Source organism: Scomber scombrus, chromosome 2 (assembly GCF_963691925.1).
Source record: "Scomber scombrus chromosome 2, fScoSco1.1, whole genome shotgun sequence".
Classification (NCBI taxonomy): domain Eukaryota; kingdom Metazoa; phylum Chordata; class Actinopteri; order Scombriformes; family Scombridae; genus Scomber; species Scomber scombrus.
The window spans coordinates 2,953,769-2,965,619 of NC_084971.1; the positions used below are offsets into that span (position 1 = coordinate 2,953,769).

The 11,851-nt window shown below is 40.1% G+C and overlaps 1 protein-coding gene across 2 annotated transcripts; it reads left to right on the forward strand.

Moving 5' to 3' along the window:
- The first annotated feature begins 755 nt into the window (after positions 1-755).
- On the forward strand, positions 756-11,483 carry LOC134001400 (scavenger receptor cysteine-rich type 1 protein M130-like). 2 transcript variants are annotated; one of them, XM_062441014.1, is made up of 10 exons: positions 756-867; positions 1,529-1,867; positions 2,114-2,401; positions 7,830-8,126; positions 8,239-8,373; positions 8,485-8,544; positions 8,630-8,959; positions 9,569-9,871; positions 10,482-10,793; positions 10,946-11,483. In XM_062441014.1, exons 1-10 carry the CDS (start codon positions 765-767, stop codon positions 11,305-11,307), a joined length of 2,529 nt encoding a protein of 842 aa, XP_062296998.1. In that variant the 5' UTR covers positions 756-764; the 3' UTR covers positions 11,308-11,483. The 2 variants fall into 2 exon arrangements, with proteins under 2 accessions (XP_062296998.1, XP_062296988.1); XM_062441004.1 differs by having other exon boundaries at positions 8,239-8,544.
- Positions 11,484-11,851: the final 368 nt, after the last annotated feature.

The following is an 11,851-nucleotide window of genomic DNA, read 5'->3' on the forward strand; positions in this document are numbered from 1 at the left end:
CTTTATTTAATATAAAAAGTTATAATGTAAGATCATGCCAAACTAGTTTTTATGGTTACACCACTTAGACATTTTTGCCATAATCCTCGAATATAGTCTCTCTAAATGGATTAAAAGCAGAAATGTTATACTGGATCCACAAAAAAGAATGTGTGCAAGTTATTCATATTCCACTTTGAACCCTTTTACCTAACTAAACTAAAACATGGACACAAAAAAAGTAACTTCATGTCATTGACCTGTATATAATAACCACAAAGTCTAGAGACATCTTAGAGACATCGCTGCTGCAGGTAAACATGAGAAACTGTTATTTGTGTCATCTGTTTTGATCAAATAAAAGGAATGCAATACAGTGTGATGGGTGATTACATTGAAAATATCTACATTTTGTATTTCAGTCTCTTTTGATTATATAGTGGAGAATAAATAACTAAAGCTTTAATTTCTACAAATGACTCACTTGAACACATGCACGTTCCAGCAAGTTAGAGACACTTTCACAGCCGCTGTTAAACTTTAGAGTTGCAGGCTGAAACAAATCTTTGCATGCCAGAGAAAAGGTCAATTAAAAAAAGAGAGAAGAAAAAAAGGTAAACCAGAGAAAAGGTCATTTGTCATGTTGGTGAGGCAGCTGACTATAAGCTGTAGAAATGTCTGTTTAAACTACAGTGTTGTTCTTACAAGAGTGTAGAGTACAGCCCTGCTGTGTTGACTCAGTGAGCTACCTGAACTCAATCACAATCAAAAGAGCAGAATTCAAAATGCTGTCAAGTCAGTGGTCAGTGGTTTTCAAATGGTCATTTATAGGATTTAGTTGTTTTGTTCTGCTAACAACAAAGACCTCAGGAGCAAGTCAGTCTAATGGTGAGTAACTGTGCTAAAATACTTATGTGCTTACACTAAGTGTGAAAATTGAATGGATTACCTTACATACAGTATACAGTACTGATGTAGTACTTTGCATCCATGTGATATTCTTATAGTGTTGATTTGATGGTGAAGTCAACAGTGAGTGTATGTTTTAATGAGACTGACTCAGTCTGCTGAAGTCAAGGGCAAGACAGTTTCATATGTGCTCAAATGCTGTACAGTACAGCCGTTCTTACCTATGGGATGAAGCCCTGTTATACTTGCTTGTAGATTTAACTTCTTCAACCTCAGCGCAAAACATGTTTCTAGTGTGTTGTCTGAAAGCAGATCAGTCGGTAGAAATATGTTACAACTAGCACAAATTTTAAAAAGAAAAACAGACCTCTAAAATACATGTTATGCATGCAGCTCTCACACTGTCTTCTTCACTCTGTTATTGAGAAAATGCAAATATTGCAGTTCTATTTGATGACTTGATGCACAATAATGGACACCATGATTTGTCAAAGTGTGAAGCAGAAACAGATCAACAGACTGTGTATTCAGACTATGAGTTCTGGCATCTGTATTGCTTTCTGGTTAAATACAAATGTGAAATTAAATGCAGCTATGACTTTGACAGTTCACTGCTTCATTGTGTTCTCTCCCTGTTCAGACCCTGTCGATGCACGGCTGGTCGAAGGAGGCAGCAGCTGCTCCGGCAGGCTGGAAATGAAATACGAGGGAGAGTGGAAAACATTGACTTTCAAAGCCATGGGGTCTGGACGCGCAACTAAGCTCAAGATTGCACAAGTGGCTTGCAGACAGATGGGTTGCGGCTCTGCAATCTCCATAACACACAATGTCAACAACACTAACCAGCGACCAGCATGGGAGATAGAGTTGATGTGTGATGGCACTGAGCTCACCCTGAGGGAGTGCAGAAACACCGCATCACTGAGAAGAGTGGGGAGGAGACGCATGACGGCCTCCAGCCAGGAGGTAGTCTGCTCAGGTATTGATTTGTATTTTCATGTCAAATTACAAATATCAGTTTTAAAACTCTGTTCCCAATCAAATTTCCAAATCAAATATTTACCCAAATCTCTCATAGTTCGATTTTAGCAGCAGAAAAGTTGTTCAACCACTCTTCACCTTTTTAAACAAACTTCTCAAGAGAACAGGATGCATGAACAAAACTTATTTTAATCATATGGCTCTCTCTCTCTCTCTCTCTTTCTGTCTATGTGGTTGTTTACAGACTCTGTGAGGTTTGGGAATGGACATTCTGTTTGCTCTGGCAGTTTGAACGTAAAGTCTGATAACGATTGGGCCCCAGTGTGTGAGGAGGGTTTTGACTCCGAGGCTCGAAAGGTGGTCTGCAATGAGTTTGGTTGCGGGCCTCCAATGGTCTCTAGTGATTCATCTACAGCTGAAGGAGTGCCGGCCTTATTGAAAAAGTTCCAGTGTAAAGGCAACGAGTCTCGTCTCCAGGACTGCGCCAGCTCAACCCACAAGTGCAAACAAGCTCCTGCCATTACATGCCAGGGTACTGTACACATCTATCGTGTTTTTTCAGAGTTCATGTGAAGTGGTGAACCATGCTGGAACATGTATTATACGCAAGAACAATCTCTGCCTTTTCCATTTGATATATTAACAGTATAAATTGAATAATAATTACTTGAATTTTACATTGATACCCAGTGTAATCACACAAATCACAGCAATAGTTCATTGTACTAAACATTGCTTGACATGACAACTCCACTAGGGATGCATGATAATGGATAAATAGATAATGCGTCAAAAAATACATTTTAATATTCAAAACAAACAACAAGCTTTAACGTTACATGTTGATAAACTAGTTTGATGATTACTGTCAGGTCCGTCCAGGGCCGCTGCTAAGCTTTTGGAGGCCCTAAGCACAACTCCTTTTGGAGGCCCCCGAAGCACACACACAAAACCTTCGGAGTTCTGTGGCTCAGGAGGTAGAGCGGTCGTCCTCCAATTGGAAGATTGGCAGTTCGATTCCCGGCTCCTCCAGTCTACATGTCGATGTGTCCTTGGGCAAGACACTTAACCCCTAGTTGCTCCCGTTGCTGTGCCAACGGTGTATGAATGCGAGTGAATGGTTAGATTCCTACTGATGTGCAGGTTGGCACCCTGCGTGGTAGCTGCCTGCCATCAGTGTATGAATGTGTGTGAATGCGGTGAATGAGTTGTAGTGTAAAGCGCTTTGAGTGGTCGAAAAGACTAGAAAGGCGCTATATAAGTACAGTCCATTTACCATTTACCATTTCCACTCCAACCTTTGCTATTTATTAAAATATTATTATTATTATTTAAATCGACATTAAATATACATAAGTATGACATATTAAGTAATACACTATATAACAAATTGTCATTGTAAAATAATAACAGATATATATATATATATATATATATTGCTCTCCAGTAGCTAATGAACCCTTGATACTAGACTACACAACTCAAGTCTTGATTAAAGTTTTTCAATAAAAAACAAACACACAAAAAAACATGACTACAGCACAAATATCGACTTAAGACCCCGTGAACGATTATTCAATTATTCGGTTTCAGTGACACATCACATCCCTAAACCCCACCACATGGATTCAAACGCTGACATGAATCGCGCATGCGAATGAGACCTGCGCGCGCGCAAACCAAACATCCGCGTGTGCATATTGTTTTTGCTATATTGTATCCTGCATCTCTGCAGGGGGAAAGTTTTGCTAGCAGGAAAATCCGTTCGCGAGCGAGCAGGTGAACGTTTTGCGAGCGGATTCTGCGCGCGCTCAAGTATGTTTTTGTAAAATATGAATATATAGAGAGATGCAGGATACAATATAGCTCGCGGATCTCATTTGCGCATGCGCGATTTATGTCAGCGTTCTAATCCCCACTACACACCAGGTTAAATGAGTTAAGGTGGGTCTTCCCTTCACAAAGACGGAGCAATAAGACGGAACACATGCATGTTCCAGCAAGTTAGAGACACTTTCACAGTCGCTGTTAAACTTTAGAGTTGCAGGCTCATACAAAGCTTTACATGCCAGAGAAAAGGTCAATTAAAAAAGAAGAGAAAAGAGAAAAGGTAAGCCAGAGAAAAGGTCATTTGTCATGTTGAGTCAAAGTAGCCGAGGGCATGTCAGATTCTACTTCAAAATTAGGTGGAGGTGGTTTACAAAAACTTAGAGCTCTTCCTAGTCCTCAAGTCTTGAGTTTTCAATTGAAAAACAAATCAACAACAAAAACACGACCAAAGCAGGGCGATCGACTTTAGACTCCGTGAACGATTATTCAGTTATTCGGTTTCAGTGGCACATCCATAATCCCCACAGGCTTTAGCAGTGCTGGAGGACTGGAGTCAGCTGTACGGCAGACCGACACTGTTTTGACCAGCTGGTGAACATTACGATGGCAAGGAAGTGCAAATCAAAATTACATGAGCAAAAACACTTTTACCAAGGCGAAAACAAATTTACAACACACGAAACAATTTTATGAGCGCTGAGGCAAATTTACAAGTTGCGAAACACACTTATAAATGACACAATCTTCACGGAAAGGGAATGTATCTAATAAAGGGATTGATGCTGTGAGTAGCAAATGTGTGTTCTGTGGAGTTTATGGTGATGTTTTGCCCATTTTGTGGACAAAATGTAAATTTATTTCAAGCTTTGTGAAAGTGTTTTACACTTTGTACTGTGGCTTCCCAGCCATCGTAGAACATAGTGAAACATTCAACAGCACAACATTGAGAGCCAGATATTTTTCTCAGAAGCTGGAAGAGACCAATAACTTAAATAAAAGTAGAGGGAATATTGGATCTACATTCATCAGGGGGCCAGAACTGTTAGGTTAGGTAAGGTTAGGTAAGTTTTATGTTTCCGATCATTTACAAAATAAATTCACAATAATTTCTTGAACAGATGTTCATGCAAACAAAACAAAACAAACAAAACAAAGATAAGAGAAAAAGTGATAGGATATATAAACAAAACAATTAATATATCATCATTCTTTCCTCATCCCTATATGTTACTCTTACAAATGATTTAATCTCTCTTTTATTCTCTTTTGTTTTTTTTACCGAAAAAAAAGTGTAGACCGAACCTGAGCTTATTTTGTCTTCCCTTTTTTAAAACATGAATTCAGTTTCTTCAAAACAAAACTTAAGTCAGTAGCAGTGACTTTTGAACATGACAAAGTAAAATAAATTAACAATTTAAGTTCTCATAACAAACTAAAAACATAAATATCCAGAAACCTGATTTCAAAAATTCACAAATCCCCATATTCACTTCTTACACAACTTTCTAATGTTTTGGTTTTAAATAATTTCTTAAATGAAAACATATTTTTACTTTCTTTCAATTCAATGTCACAATCATTCCATAACTTCACTCCAAACACTGACACACATCTACTTTTCATATTCTTGCCCATTTCCTTTTAAAAATGAAATTTCCCCTCAGTGGATAAGTGCTTGTCCTCTTTGTGAATAACCCTTGGATACAGTCTGGAAGTGTTTTACAATCTGCTCTATACATTAGCTGTTTTGGATTTAATGTAGTTTATGTGGGGTTTCCAGTTTAATTTATGGTCTATCCTTACACCTACGAATTTGTATTCATACACTCTCTCTATTTCTACTTTGTTAATCCTGAGTTTAACCTCATTGTTGATTTTTTTTATTTCCAAACACTATGAATTTTGTAAGACAAAATTCAAAGTGAATTTCAGAACTTATCATTCAGTGACAGTTTGTTCACGTCAAACCAGTTTTTTCAAATTATACAATTCACTTTCTACTGTATCCAAAAGCTCATTCAGATCTTTATGTGAACAAAACAAATTAGTGTCATCAGCAAAAATAACAAAATGTAGCAGCTCTGATGCCCTGCAAATATTATTTAGATAGAGAATGAAAAGTTTGGGTCCAAGGACTGACCCTTGGGGAACTTCACAGGTGACCTTTTAAAGCTCTGAATTTTCAGTGTTAACATTTACATACTGGTACCGGTTATCCAGATAACTCTTCAGCCAGGAATATGCTACACCTATAATGCCATAGTTTTCCATCTTACTAATTAATATCTTGTGATCTATTGTATCGAAAGCTTTTTTGAGGTGGATAAATACCCCCACTGTACTCTTTGTTGTCTATTGATGAAGACATTTTTTCAACCAGTTCCATTATAGCCAGTGTGGTTGATCTATTGGCTCGAAATCCATGCTGTTGCTCACTTAATACATTGCATTTTTCGACAAAATTATCAATTCTTTTTACAAATATCTTTTCTAAAATCTTAGAAAATTGAGGAAGTTAACTGGTCTGTAGTTGGAAAACAAATGTCTGTCTTCATTTTTATAAATGGGAATAACTTTCGCTATCTTCATTTTATCTGGAAAGATGCCTGTTAAGAATGTTTGATTGCATATACACTACCGGTCAAAAGTTTTAGAACACCCCAATTTTTCTAGTTTTTTATTGAAAGTCAAGCAGTTCAAGTACAATGAATAGCTTGAAATGGTACAAAGGTAAGTGGTGAACTGCCAGAGGTTAAAAAAAAGGTAAGGTTACCCAAAACTGAAAGTTATACACAAACACTTAAAAATGTAGATCTTTCCTAAAGAGAAATTGCGAAGAAAGTCAAGGTGTCAGTGAGTACAGTTTCACTCAGAAACTGGGGGGAACTCTGAAAGAAGGAGGTCTGGCAGACCCAAAGCCACAACAGAGTCAGAAGACAAGTTTCTGAGAGTCAACAGCTTGCGTGATAGGCGGCTCACAGGACAACAGCTTCAAGCACAGCTTCATAGTGGTCGTAGTAAGCAAGTCTCAGTTTCAACTGTGAAGAGAAGACTTCCAGTTGCAGGTTTGACAGGTGGAGTTGCAGCTAGAAAGCCATTGCTAAGATGTCAGAATAAGAAGAAGAGGCTTGCCTGGGCCATGAAACACCACCAATGGACTACTGAAGACTGGAAGAAGCTGTTATGGACTGATGAATCAAAATTTAAAATATTCTGGTCATCACGCAGGAGTTTTGTACGCCGTCGAGTAGAAAGGATGGTTCCTCAGTGTGTGACATTAACTGTTAAACATGGAGGAGGAAGCATGATGGTCTGGGGCTGTTTTTCTGGATCCAGGGTCGGCTACCACAGCATTCTGCAGCGATGCCATGCAGAACCCTCTGGTATGCATGTAGTTGGTCAGGGGTTCATCCTACAGCAAGATAATGACCCAAAACATAAGTCCAAGCTATGACACAACTACCTTAGGAAAAAAGACCAAGATGGTAAGCTTGAAAACATTTTTTCAATAAAAAACTGGAAAAATTGGGGTGTTCTAAAACTTTTGACCGGTAGTGTATGTGTAAGGGGTTTGACAGTAAACTGTGACTGAATGGTACTCCCTACATAAAACAGACAAAGGGAACAGACGTGTCAAGTTTAAAATACCACAAACTACCCAAATGCCTGTCTGAACAGATGGTTCTAGGTGCTTGAATCCACAGTATTCAAGGACCTCAAGTTTATTGGGAGACTACTCCAAGGCTTTGGGACTGCTGACTGGAAGGCACGATCTCCTCTTGTCTTAAAATCGAGTCTTAAAATGTGTCAGAGGTACACTTAAAAAACCCAAAGTAGAGGAACTAAAGGCACAGCTTGTAGTGTGAAGGTGCAAAAGGTCCACAATATACTGCGGAGCCTGGCCATGTAGAGTTCTGTAAGTGAGCACCAACATTTTGAAATGAATCTTGAATGGTGACTAGTAAAAACACTAGGGGGCAGCATGTGTGGGGAGAGCACATACCACCTCACACAGGACCAAAGAGCCTTGGTCCAGGTTCTATAAAAGTTTTTCTTTAATGCAAACAATACACAGAGTGCAAGAAACCTTCTATTTTCAGATGTGCACTGACTCTCTCGTCTCTGTCCAGGTTCTTATGATGTGAGACTGGTCGGAGAAGAGAATAGCTGTGAAGGCACACTGGAAGGAAAGCTTGAAGGTGAATGGAGGCCCCTGGCTGTTAGTTGGGCCCTCTGGAAACCAGAACACTCCAACATGGTTTGTGAGAAACTGGGCTGTGGATCTGTAATCTCGACATTGAAACATGATCGGTATGGAAGAGCGTGGGAGCTGCCATCCACATGTTGGGAAAGTCCCACCAATTCCTCATTTTGTAAGACCTGGATGCCAAAGTTTTCATACATGTTAATGACTGTGACTTGTGCAGGTAATTATAAAATGCTGGTACATATATATCTTTGTAATCTGCAATTCAGATTGAGTTTGCCTTCAGCTTTTAACAACCCCCAACCTCCTTCTCTCCCTCTCTCCTTCTCCAGAAAATGTGAGACTTGTGGGAGGGCTTGACAGATGTTCAGGCAAGCTGGAGATCAAGTCTGGTCCATCATGGGCATCAGTGTGTCAGCAATCCTTCACGACAGAGAATGCACAAGTTACCTGTGCTGAACTTGGATGTGGGTTTCTATATAGTTACCATTCAAAGCATTACAGCAACGCAGAACAGGCCACGAGTCTTGTCTTCAAATGTAGAGGCAAAGAGAAGCATCTTCTGGATTGTCCCACAGACATACGCAATGCCATGGAAGAGGATTGTGGAGAGTTTAGGACTGAGATTAACTGCAGAGGTACAAAATAATACAAAGTTATCCAGAGTTTAATGCTTTGGATATATTATTTGACATTCAAATGGCTGTCTTTTTGTCTTTGCAGAACGTGGAGAGGAGCCTCATATAGACCTACACACACTGAACATGGACCAGGATTTGGGCTACAGATCTGAGGTTGTTAAGGACCAGCGCTTTGCGATCTCTTGTTCCACTGGTTCACTTTACAAACCATTCTCCATGCGCCTCAGATATAGAATTGGCCATAGAATTGACCAAGCTGCTGAGTGGATCCAACCAGCTGTTGGTAAAAGTGCCATATTCTTCTTCCCTGCTGCAGAAGATGCACACCAAGGGTTATACGAATGCGATTACAACTATGAATTCAAGCCAGATTTTTTCTCCAATCCGCAGACACTCTATCTCACTGTGAAAGGTAAACCTGAGTTAACCACAAGCAGCAAAGTGTCCAGTTCATCAAGCATCCAGTCTGTAACATTTTGTAGCTACATTTATTTGAATTTCTTAGCAGTAACCCCAACTTTAACCCTTACCCTGACCCAATATGTACTGTCTCTTGCTGTGTTATATACATAAATATGTAGGCTTTATTTTGATTAGCATCTGACATTGAAGGAGAGTGTCAGGGGGCTGAGATCAGTTCTGAACAAAGTCAAACTACATACATACATCTGGGATTTTCCCTCTGAACACAGTTTACAGAACAGAAACTGTGGGTCTGTTGATACTGGGTAGAAACTAAATGACAAACATATCATAAAATATATCATATCATCAGCAACTACTATTACTGTGAGCTGTAGAAACAGGTAGGTTCATCCTTAGGGGGAAAGGTTTTGTTATTAATAATTTTTTCTGGGTTGTAGATGAGCTGTGGATGGACGGGTGGACTTTGGACTGGGTGATTAGGAAGAGAAACTTTTTTGTGGCAGAGTTTATTGACCTTTTCTGGCAAACAACAACTACCACTACATAAAGTTTGATCTGTCTGATGCTTGGCTTGTCGCCATTGTTTTAATTTCAGAGCACCATGATGTGAGGTTGGTGGATGGACACAGCCGCTGTGCTGGCAGGCTGGAGGTGGAGCATCAGGAAAAGTGGAGATCAGTGAGTTACCAGCACTCCTGGAGTCTGAAGGAAGCAGCTGTGGTGTGCAGGCAGCTCGGCTGCGGCGCGGCTGTTTCAACCAGCAAAGTCGACGACTCACCCGAAGTTCGGAGCGTGTGGCGCTTCTATTCTGATTGTGAGGGCTCTGAGCGTGCTCTGATGGAGTGTGGGGTGGTGAAGAATTGGTCTTCCTCTTCGACAATCGAAGTGGCCTGTACAGGTGAGAGTAGCAGCAGCATTTGTCTTTACATTTAGTTGAGGATGCTTTACAGAGATACAGACAATGGATGTGTTTAGTTCTGCCTCCAAAAACCTAACCCAAACTGATTGTCACAATCTGCTCTAACATTTACCTGCAACTCTGGTAAATTTCCATTCACCTAATATGAAGCTTCAGCCGTCCAAATGAGTCAAATCAAGTAGATATGTTTCAACGTTATGGTCTTTCTATTGCCAAAGTCCCTTTTTTTGTTACTATACTTTCACCGCAGTTTAACAGGAAACACTAAGAGGGAATTTGATGCTGAACATACTGTAAATGTGTCAGATATCACTTGATATGACTAACTCTGACTGCTGAAGCCTCATATAAGCTTCACATCTACTTTTAAATCTGACATCTGAGCCTTCAAAAATTGCAAACCTGTCTTGAGTCTCAGTAGCAGCTTTTATTGCAAAATGAAATAAAATGAAAGACTGATTTGTTGGATTCCGTCCTATCATCTAAGTTTTATCAGATTAATACTATATCAACACTGCAAGGCTTGTTTATTCCTGCTTTCAATGTTATAATTGTACCTGCACTCTCCTGTTTTCTTTTCTGCTTACAGACATTCTGCATCAGCCGAATATAACTATCATCTCTGGGCTGTCTTCTACTAACAGCGAAGGAGGGGAGATGATAAGCATGGGCCACAGCATCACCATCAATTGCTCTGTGGAGCCACAATACCCCGGAGGTCACTTCAGCCTTAAAATCAACAGTCTCAACCAAACCCACAGCCTGACCCAGCCAGCTGTCAATCACTCTGCCGTCTTCACATTTACTGCGACTGAAGGGAACTGCAGCTGTGTTTATCACAACTTCCTTTTCAATCATAACTTCTCCTCTGAGAGCCTGAGCCTCCTCATGAACATCACAGGTAGGAGAATAGAATTTTTTAATTTTCTTGGAAATCAGATACTGAGATACTGAGAAGCTGTGTTATAAAATGATACAGCAAGAAATTATTTGTTAGATGTGATTCCTAGTTGTGTTAACTTACCTGTGCTTTTCCTGCTAAACCCTGACTAGACTATATAGGTGTGATGTTGGACGACGAGAACAACAGTCCCTGCTCTGGAAAGCTCCTGGTGGACGTCCGGGGTGGGCTAAAATTGCTGAGTGCAGAGTCTACAGTGTGGGACCTGAAGCACGCCTCTGTGGTGTGTAGACAGCTGGGCTGTGGTGCTGCCATCTCAACCAACAATGTCACTCTTCCCACAAAGGAGAAAATGGCACGTTTTTACTCTGACTGTGATGGATCTGAGTCTGCGCTGCTGGACTGTGGAACTACAGTGGAATGGTTTTCCTCCTCATATGTCCAGGTGAACTGCACAGGTGAGACGTTAACAGACACCAAGATGAACACTAGTGGAGAAACACTCAATCTCTAAACACTCCTGTTGTCCTCCTGGGTCAAAATCTACCTGGTCTGGTTTATATGCTATAAGGTAGTGGTCACCAACCCTGCTACTGGAGAGCTCCTGCCCTGCATGTTTTAGGTATCTCCCCACTTTAACACACCTGATTCTCATAAGTAACCCGCTATCAAGTTCTTTCTGCTGTGTCTTTTCAGGCCAGCAGGGGGCACCAGGCATGAAATAGGAGTGTGAAGCTGTGATATTTGAAACCTGGATGTTCTTCTAAGATGCAGTAAGACTTCTGTAATCTACATTATAGTAGTGTTTCATTATCAGAGTGGATTGAAGTGATTAACTCCAGATGCTGAAAAGATGGAATAAGAGTCTCAGTTGTATTCCTCTTGTTTTATTCAGGAATGTGAAGCTTTTGTTCCAGTTTTTTCAGATTTTTGGTGTATCATTTCTTGTTGTGTATTCAGTTGTCTCCTTGTTTATAAAATGTGCTGATCAAATAAAAGGTATCTTGTGTTGCCGTGGAGTCCATGTATTTATTCAGTGCATTTTCAGATCTGTGAAG